Source organism: Pinus tabuliformis, chromosome 1_2, assembly GCF_031772625.1.
Source record: "Pinus tabuliformis cultivar Carrire ecotype Pingquan chromosome 1_2, CPIR1, whole genome shotgun sequence".
NCBI lineage: Eukaryota > Viridiplantae > Streptophyta > Pinopsida > Pinales > Pinaceae > Pinus > Pinus tabuliformis.
This window is the reverse complement of record NC_142298.1, coordinates 1152234009-1152244632: the sequence shown is the minus strand read 5'-3', so window position 1 is coordinate 1152244632 and position 10624 is coordinate 1152234009. Positions and strand designations below refer to the sequence as shown.

At 37.3% G+C, this 10624-nt stretch overlaps 1 protein-coding gene across 1 annotated transcript; it reads right to left on the bottom strand.

Annotated features, from left to right (window-relative positions):
* Positions 1-369: 369 nt before the first annotated feature.
* LOC149210299 (plasmodesmata-located protein 5-like) lies at positions 370-1074 on the bottom strand. The gene has a single exon (XM_089398921.1). The coding sequence runs from the start codon at positions 1072-1074 to the stop codon at positions 370-372; it is 705 nt and encodes a 234-aa protein (XP_089255047.1).
* Positions 1075-10624: the final 9550 nt, after the last annotated feature.

Sequence of the window (10624 nt, the reverse complement as noted above, 5' to 3'; positions counted from 1 at the left end):
GATGAATCAACCTACATTAACCCATAACACCAATAATGGCTATCCCTACTGTTGGTTTGACAACTGAATTGTTTTCCTAATATTAAAAAAAATAAATGTAAAATTTTCAAAATATTCCAAAATCAACATTTTAAAATATTCCTGAATCTATAATCAAATTAATTTCATCTTTGCCAACTAAATATAAAATTTTCAAAATATTCCAAAATCAAAATTTTAAAATATTCTGAATCTATAATCAAATTAATTTCAAGTTTCTAAAATTTTCAATATTCCAAAATCAAAATTTTAAAATATTCCTGAATCTATAATCAAATTAATTTCAAATTACAATCGCATTAAACTCAAAAAGCAACTCCTCAAGCCTGATCATTCTCCCAGAGTTCCAGCTGGGCATGAGAATATATTTGCCACGGCATAAGTTAGGCACAATCTGCAGTTTGCTGAAAACAGATCTTTCCAACATTGTGCCATACTGTAAACAATCTCCATTAAACTATAAGATCTAGAGACTGAATCTGCAACAAAAATTGTTGGATTCTGTGTAGCTTTCATGGTAATATTGAACAACATGCTTCTAATATCTAATGGGGATAGTTGTGGTTGACTGTTGTTCGTAGGGCCGCAAAGAACATTCATTGGTCCAGTCTCAATATCATCGGAATAAAACTGAAAATTGTCGTAACGTAAGCAGCATTTGTCCAATTGAATAAATCCAGGTTCAGCGTTATGGCATCCCTGAAGCAGCCTTGATTTCGCCGTAGATGTGCATTGTTGGCAATTAGAAGGGTTTAAATCTCCCTGGCATTGGACAAGCCCATAAACTGAACAAATTATGTTGTCCTCCACAAAAATAGATGATACATTGTATCCACTGGGATAGACGTTGGTCACCAGTGGGTCCATGACCTGGTTCAGACTACTCTGGAAGGCACTACAGTTTGTATATTTTATATTCCCACAATAATCCCAAACAAAATTAGTGTGAGGATCAGCAGTTGAGAGACGCATAAACATACAAACATTAACGATAACTGGCAAGGAGTTGATTAAAGATTTTATCTTTTTTTCCATCGCTCTTACCCGGCAGGGCCTACAAATGGGCGTTGTCTACCTAGCTGGTAAATTTTCCATAAGGCAAAATGTTGCTTTCGTAATTGATCTTTAATGTTGTTTTCATAAATTCAACACTATTAAAAATTGGTTTACACCCAACATCTTGAAACTTGACAATTTTAATTTGGATTTCCCTAAATTTTTGCTAAATTGTATGTTGTGGGTTGCCCTGCTTGGAAGACCCCAAGAATTTTCAACTTAACGATGGTGAAGACACCAAACATTCTCTTTGATGAAACCATGATTGCATCTTCTAAGTCTCTGGAATGACGGAATCTAGCACGAGGCCAGTGGTCGAGATAGTCCCAATAGTTCTTCCATTAAATTCGGCTATGCAACCCCCTTTGATTGCAAGCACGGTTGAAGCACCAGAAGAGGCGAGTTCAACGAGTTGCTTGCCTAAGGTGTGGCAATGATCTCCCATAGGGTGATGTCGATACTATGAGACATGTCTTCCAAGTTGAGAGTTTTCCTAGGTGTTTTAGAGCCATCTCTTCAATGAATGGTGGAAGTTGGAGAAGTGGACCTGACAATGCCAATGATGTCGACAATTGAGCCAAGGCTTGCAGATCTATTTTCATCTATAGATTTAAAATGGAAACGGTGGATAGGAATTGTCAGAACATCATCTAAGGAATGTTCAACAACAAAAGTTGTAGAGAGGGAGACTTCCCATTTGCTATCCAGATGGTTGTAATTTGTGTTTGTTGGTTTCACAGTGCCATTTGAAACCATGTAAAGCTTCCAAATTTGGACAAGGTCATGCAAAGAACCTACCAGATCACCGAAGTTAGAGAGATGGATTATATCATTGACAGAATCAACGAGGTCAAATCCAAAGAACTTTCTAGAGCCTCGAGCATTGTTGTAGGAGCGAACATAGGTTTTTCCAACCACCCTACCCTGGATCGACCATTGTTTACGATAGGGGCTTAGCACCATGAATGGAATGACAGTAGGCATAGCGGAGGACAACTGAGTTGATGATGACGTAGAATCATGTGTCGAAGCAGTAGTAGATGAGGTGGGGGCGTGTGACATTGAAGAGCCTGGTTGGTATGACATTCGAGAACTTCCAGTTCACTAATTTGCAATCCTGAAGAAAAGGAAAGAAAGAGAAAAGAAATGTGGCATTAGTTGGGGTGACAATGGCAGAGAGAGGGAAGGAACAGAAAAACATCAAGAATATGGTGAAAAGTGAACATACACATTGTTTTGCAAAAAAGTGCAACTAACTTCTTTGAGAATGATAAGTGAGCCCAATTAAAGGGCACTAGAGACGACATGGCCATTGTAAGCAGACATAAGCAAAGTTTTGTACTGAGAGGTACCGTCGGAGAGGGAAATGTGGTAGCATTGGGATGATGTTTTTTTGAAAGCAAGAAGGTTGAGTTCAACGATTTGGAGCAATGGTTGGATCGTTGTAGAGCAAGCGAGCAACAAAGTGATGGCATTCACTGTCAAGGAAAACTCCATGATGATGAGGAAAGGAGGTGTCCTAAAAGGTGAAAGCTCGTAAAATGTTGTCAACATTGGAAGAGAAGTGGAAGTAAAGTAGTGAGCATGATCGTTCACAGGATTGGCATACTTGGAGCCAAATGGAAGAAGAATGATTTACAATTTAGATTGTTGCCAATAGTCAAAGGTAAGGGGAAAAGAAAATTGAAATGTTTAAGCATAGAAGGGTGTGTTGTACGTCATGACAACACACATAATATTCTAAGCTATATACGCAGTATGAAAACATTGATACTTTCCATTTGAGTGTAGAAGACGATATGGTTTGTAGGTTCTATATTCTCACCTATTTGTTATTGAAATTTTGGGGCATTTATCCGGTTGAAGGCAACAACACGATGTGCAGTAGCAACAACAAGAAACCAACAATAGCACAAAATCACCAACATAAAATGCAACATGAAAATTCAGTAGAATTGTGTGGCGTGAAGCGGTTAAATAGAGCACACACCCATCCACCAGATAAGAAGAGGGAGTAATAAATAAAATTTAGGACATGTAGCAGAGGTCGGGGGGTTACCAATGACAAAGATAATGATAGGGATGCTCGTCCGAGTGAGACAAAAGTGAGAATAAATGCACATAGGCAGACCATTACTTAGATTATTGAATAGAACCCTCGATGTCAGGATGTGTGGATAAGTTTCAAACCTTAATTAAAGGAAAATGTGACATATTGATTAAATATACATGGGAGTTTCAGGATTTTGAAACTTTGACATGTGAAGAATCCTTTCTGAAATCCTACAAGTTGAAAATTCGATCCAACATATCAATGTGGCTCATTTGATTAAACACTTATAGTAAAGTGTCAAGGGCATAAAACATATCAATTTCGTGCGAGTGAGAATAACGAGAAAAAAAGCGCACATGGTCGATCCATTAATTAGATTAATGAATAGAGTAGCCACCAAGACCAAGATGCATGTAGAGGTTTTAAGTTGCAATCATTAAAAAATTGTGGCATATTGATTAAATATATATCGTAGTTTTCGGGCATTGAAACCTTGACACCAAAAGAAATATTTTGGAAATCTGTGAAAATAAAAGGTTTAGCGATCATATTAATTTTCCTCTGTACAAGGGTGTAAAACATACAATCTTCGTATGAGGGAGAATAAAACGATAGTAAATGCACATAGTCGGATAACCAACGGTAATTAATGAATAAAATAGACAGCGAGAGAAAGATATGTGCAGAGATAGTGGATCTTATCGGAGGTCGTATCCTAAAAGCTACGATAAGGGGTGGATGTGATTTCACATTTAAGTTTGGTATGATAAAACAATCGAGGTTGCATATTAGTGGTTGGAGGTCCATAACACAGTTCGGAGATTCAGAATTTAGATATTTGTTTATTATTATATAGGACCAATGCTACATGTATCAGGGATTTCGAAAAGAATTTCCACGATGTTATTAGTATGATATAACTCTATAAAGAGGTTCGTCCGACCAATAGACCAACATGAATGTCCCACAGGTCTGAGGTGTCACTGCCTTATCGGTTTTAGATAACTAGTGATCCTTGTCGACCTCCAAATGCCCTATTTTTTCAAGTTCCAACTTCCGACTTCGGAGATTGCTATTCGTTTCGATATCCAAACCATCCAGAGGTATGAAAAAGAATTCAATAGAACATCGCATTTGCTCTCAAGTGGAACTTTCCGAGAATGGGCCACATTTTAAAAGTGTTGACATTACGAGTTGCGATATGTGATGAAACCGTCAAAAATGGGTCGCTAGTGTTAAAGTGTTGGGATGGACAATAACAAATTAATAAAGGATTTGTCTGCAAAACCAAAGAAGCTTGAGCCTTTTCTCTCTCCTCCCAAAGGGACACGTGGTAGCAAAAAGATTCGATTCGATAAGAGACACGCGGAAAATAGCGACTAGATGCGTTAAGGGACGTGTTGCAGCGAGCAATTGGTTGTGAAAAGTGACACGAGGAGGCTAACGTCATCACAATGTGCCAACAGGGTTGACATGTGGTAGGTAGATTCGACAGTTTCAAGGCTAACAATAGGCTGAAAAAGGACGGCACGTGGCATTATTAAAAAAGTGACACATGGAAAATACATGGCAGTGATGGTCTCACATATGAGAGATCAGCGTTCAGAGGTTCAGGCATATTGTTTATCGAAGTGAAACCTCTGATTGATAACCTCCGATTGAAGGGCTTTGATATGGGGGCTAGACTGCAGTCACATAGAAAGCCACGGGACCAAGGCCCGAATGTAGAAGGTGATCAACGATCGGAAATCGACGAATCAACATGTCGTGCACCAAGGTTACACCTCTAATTGGAAATCATCGATAGAGACTCCGTCGACTAGTGCTACAGTCATAAAGAGTTCAAAGGAATCAAGGGCTATCGGCGCATCTAAAGGGTGACGACAGTTTAAATATTTGTTCCGTCTATCTAAATCATGAAGTTGGGCGGACATAGGTTAATAAAGGTTTTCATGTAAAGTTAGGCGGGAAGGGTTAACATGGGTTTTATGTGATAAAATTTCCCTCGGAGGGGCTTCACTAATTTTCTCTCCACGTAGATCAGGCTACATCACTCATCGGAGATCGCAAGTTTTAGGACTGCAACCAAATGCTATATTGTGAAATCGACGATTGTAATTCTGCGATATTATAAAGGCCCAAATGCATGTGATGTGGTCCCATGTGTTACACATCGGAACAATTTGTAGCGCAGTATTCTAAAGAATCAACCCCCTTTCCCAAGTTAAAGGGCTTAGCCCTAGAAGACACCGCTCACTCACTTTATGACGTAATGTCCTTTCCACAATCATGATGTCATACTCCACCATGTGGTTGGAGTATGGTTATTAAGAGTCAAAGAACCTCAGGCGGAACATATCAGAGATCGAAGGCCAACTGTCAATCACACCGTTGAAATGGTATATTTTTTGGAGGCCGACAAATCTATTACAGTGTCGTAAAAAGAAACTTCACCATAAAAAGCCTATCAACTTAATTAATGATGTCTCATAATTAAGTTTAAATAAATTTAAGAATACTAATTATATACCTAATTACTAGACAATGGTTGATTTATATTTATCTAAATAATTTAGAAAAAAAAAAAACTAATTTAAAATTAAAAACAAAATTAAGTAATTATTTTGTTTTTATTTTTTTGGGGGTCAAATTTGTCTTTATATTTATCTAAATAATTAAAAAAAAGTAATTTAAAATTAAAAACAAAATTAAATAGAAATTAAAACTAAATACCACTTTGACCAGCGTAATTGCTTAACAACTAGTGGTACGTTATAGCGTGCCTTGTATAACCAAGGAAAAGCGGAATCTTATAACCAATAGTCATCTTTATTTTGATGTTAGATTTGGGGAATGGAAAACTGTAATGTCTTAGATTTGGGGAATGGCAAACTGTAATGGCAAATAAATAATATAAGTTCAAACCTCCTATAATCAATAGTGACGAAAGTTCATTATTATTTTTATTTTAGAGGTGGGGAATGGCCAAGTTTAAGGTCAAACAAATAATCAATAGTGACGAAAGTTCATTATTATTTTTACGCCGTAAGGCGTTCCTCTGGGAAGAACTTCCCTCAGGTGCCACTCTGTGCCACTCTGTACCTTCCTGCGCCCTTGATTTCGTTGTTAGACGATGGAATTGATATTAGCCGTTTGATTGAGGGGTTCGATTCATTATCCCTCCCACTTCGAATCATTATCCCTCCCTCGCCGCGCATCGCATGTGCCATGTGGCCGTGCATCGCATCTGGCATCGATTCAATTCCTGCCTCTGGAAGGACGGAACCAACCATAAGCTCAACCTCAGCCTGGTACTAAGAGTTAGATCCATCTGTCAGAAAATCTTGACCTCCGCTCGCTGCTGTGTTGCTGTGTTGCCGGGTTTTCTTGAGCCTGGAAACGTATTTGCGAACGATAGCCCGGCTCCACTGGGTTCGACATCTTGTCGTCATGGCCATGGACAGATCCGCAGCCAATTTTACCACCCGACTTCGCGCACAGACGCTGGTCGCCCGTTCGAATCTCACGCGGCGAAACAAGGCAACCAGATTGCACAAATAATTCCCTTGGAAAAGAGCCCTCCGTGGTCCCTCTTTCCCACCTCCATAACGCTCTTCCATGGCAAATTACAGATGATACTTTTACCACTCATGCAAAACTTCATTGCAATTGTGACGTTCCTGCTGAGGCCCCCTTTCTGGGCTGATTTAAAGAGAGGAGACCTGTGGGTTCATGCACTGAGGAGTACATTGCAAAGTAGGGCCCGTTCGTAGAACTTGTGATCACATGCGAGGCCGTCGCCGTGTCGCATTGGCCTTACTTCAGGCGTCCCCATCCCCTTAACATTTGTTTCTACCACCGGCCAGACAACGCAAGCCCATCATGGACGCTGGCTTGCCGCGAAGATCCGCCATGACGCAGGAAATCTACAGTGAGCAATTTCGGGCTTCTCAAGATTCCTGTAAGGGAGATTTAGGTCTTCTGTTCCTGTATTTCCGCCCTAAATTGAGGTAGATTCCTATTTATAAAATAGCGTTAAGTAGTTTCTTACATCTTTAATGTATTGCTCTTGTAAAATTTGAGACCAGTCTACATATCGGCCATGCAAATAGAGCCTTCAAGGAATAGAGGTAGTTGTTCTATTTCAAGTTATCAATTTCTTGATGGACTACCTTGTTCGGAGCAGGCACAATGTTTAGTTAGGGTAGAATCAGGAAAACCTTTTCATTACCTGTTTTTTATTAATAAAAAATCACTTTTAGTGGGGTACAATCCAGCATTCCTACACGCCACTAAAATGAATTTTCTTCTTACTCAACTATGTCTTTTCAGGAAGTTTCTCTATGCTAGATAATTTCATTTGCTTTTAGGTGTTTTACCATTTGGCAAGGTTTTGTTTTATAATCGACTCGCCTATGTGGTTCTATTGTTTCTCTTCGCTTCAATGAGTGATAGATGTTGCATTTATGGGCGGCAGAGCAGCCGGGTAACTTGAATGGTTTTGCGCGTCATTTGAGGAAGTGTACTGAAGACTATCTATTTGCACCTTGTTTCACTTCTGAGGAGGGAGCATCTAATTTTGCAACGGTAATAATTTTTACAATGTCAGCAATGTCGCCAATCTATTGTTAGGAATTTTGCAGAAGATACATCAAATGGTTGTTTTTGGGTAAAACAAAAATATGGGTTCTGATCATTGTTTTCATGAAGTGGTGAAATACCTATTGGATCCGCATAATCTAGAATAAAACGCCCTGGTCAAAGCCATGTCAACAAGGAAGGTAATGCAACAATAGGGAAAAGTTCACGTTTCTTCTAAAATGTGTGACTGGCAACGCAATCACTCTTCTCAAGGATCAACTTAACTATGTGCGAAAGCCAGATTAGTGTGTAGTTATTCCATAGGAATAAGCTCAGTTTATTGCATTTTGATTGGTATAAATAACTAGATGGAATAGAAATTACGAGATCATTTGTATATATATAAAACTTTTTAAGTAGCCTCTCTACCAATTTTTATTCTAATATATATCGCTGTGAGTTCCAATAGTTAGTGAGCTTTTTCTATGTACAAGCCAAAGTTTGGAGGCCCCAAATTATGGCATGTGAACTATTTTTCATGTGTAGATAGCAATTATCTCTTCTATGAATACTTCTTTATTTTTACTATATATACTAATATGTAAATGCTTCTATTTTTTTATTTCTTTCAAGTTTTATTATATATATTAGTTCTTTGTTCTTTTGAATTTTAGATTTCATTTGATAAGTTATAGCTCAACGCAATCACTCTTCTCGATTAACTACTGACCATTTTGTTTGTATTCACGGTTATTAACAAAAACTCAGGTGGGTAGGGACAATTATCAACTCTCCTTTAAATTTATAACATGTATGAGTGTAGTGTTACGCCTATAATGATGAGTTAATCACTGACTTCTTATTTGTAATAATTTTAAATTTTTTATTTAAAATATTATTAAATCTTAATGTTAAGGTTTTATGGTTGGCATTTTTTTTAAAGTTTGGGGATTATATCTTCATCATGTACACTAATGACTTCACATCAAAGAATACCTTAACAGAACACTTAATCACTGTCTATACAAGACCCCATAAACTTATAATAAGACATTTTAATCTTATAATGAATTATGCATTTAAAATTTTTACTTACATATCCATTTTAATTTTTTTTAATCAAACGATTATTTTAATTAATAATATATAAAATATTAGTAAAATAATAATGTTACATGTATTTAAATTTATGAAGGAAATTCATTTATACTTAAATTACTATTATTATTTTTTTATTAATAAAAAGATTAAAAAACACACGTATATTATTAATGCATATGAGTTAATATTCACTTCTTATTATAATTAATTTTCAATTTTTTTTGACTTTTTATTATAATTAATTTTCAAACTTTTTATTTTTAATTTTTAATGTATATATATTTTTTTAATTATTTTTGTCAAATAATATTGATTCTCAATTTTGAAGTCTTATTGTTAGACATGTATTGCACAATTTTAAAAATAACTTAACTTTTATCTATTATTTATAACTATTTATTACGTTTGTTATATTGTTTTGAATGAATGTAAAGGTAATAAAAGTTAGAACATAATGACGGGTTTTGTAATTGTTTTGTAATCTGGAATTAGAATTATGGTTTCTTTTAAGACTGACGGTTAGTAAAGTTTTAGTCTATGCATATTTCTGTATCTCAGGAAAATTATTGAGAAATTCTTTATGAGATAGATGTAGTAACTATGTATTTTTGAGTATATTTTTATGTCGTAAGGTGTTCCTCTGGGAAGGACTCCCCTCCAGTGCCATTTTGTACCTTCTTGAGCCATTGATTTTGTTGTTAGACGATAGAATTAATATTCACCGTTTGATTCGAAGTGTTCGATTCATTATCCCTCGCCGCGCATCGCGTTTGGCATCTGGCAAGCATGCACTGCACTCGATTCAATTCCTGCCTCTAGACGGAACCAACCATAAGCTCAACCTCAGCCTGGTACCTAAGAGTTAGATCCATCTGTCAGAAAATCTTGACCTCCGCTGGCTGCTGTGTTGCCCAAAAAAGAAACGCTTCAATTCTTTGTTACCCATGCGCGTTGTTGGGCTTCAATTCTTTGTTACCCATAGTTACATGTGCTTGGAAATGTACTGGCAGCCCACCAAGTGAAATCTAGACAGGGCATTAGGTTGCTAAGGGTCAAGGGTGCGGGTAACATGGGTAGAGATTGGGCGAGGTTATGTTATTCGCAGGACCGTTGAATCCAACCAATATTTATTTGCAACTCTGGTCTGAATCTCTACCTTTTTCATTCCCTCTCCTCCTCCTCCCATGGTCGCTTATTTTATATGCCGGTCTCGTCTGTATGACTCTTGGAGCTCCATGTCTTGTCATGTTTGTGTGTGTCTGGTTTGGTCGGTCTGAACTTTGCCTGGTCTGGTTTTGTATGTGTTGTGTTGTGCCATTTGGTATGCGGTTTGTATGTGTTGTGTGGGAGGTGAAGGCAGACGTCACATCAATTCAATTTTTAATTAGCAGGGGCCAAGAGATTCAATTCCAGCTATATATATATGAGGAGATATCCACCCACATCCTTCTCAATCCCAGGTATGCAAATGTATGTACATGTGATCTCATCTCTTTTTGTTGGGTTAACCTTAATACAGATTTTAGATTGGCTTGGTAAGTGACGTACATTACAGGATTTAATATGAATTTTGTAATTTCAAGCAATTGGCTCGCTCTGCTCAAGTGTTATTGAATTTCCAGGCTAAACTTAAATATGAATTGGTATTGGTACCAGCATCAGTTTTCGAATCCACAGGTGTGCGCAAGGATTGAATCCCAGGTAGAGTAGATAAATTTATTTGCGTCTCTTTGCTTTTCTGGTTATATATGTTCAAATTTATATCAGCCCAATGAGTGAGATGAGCAGGAACAA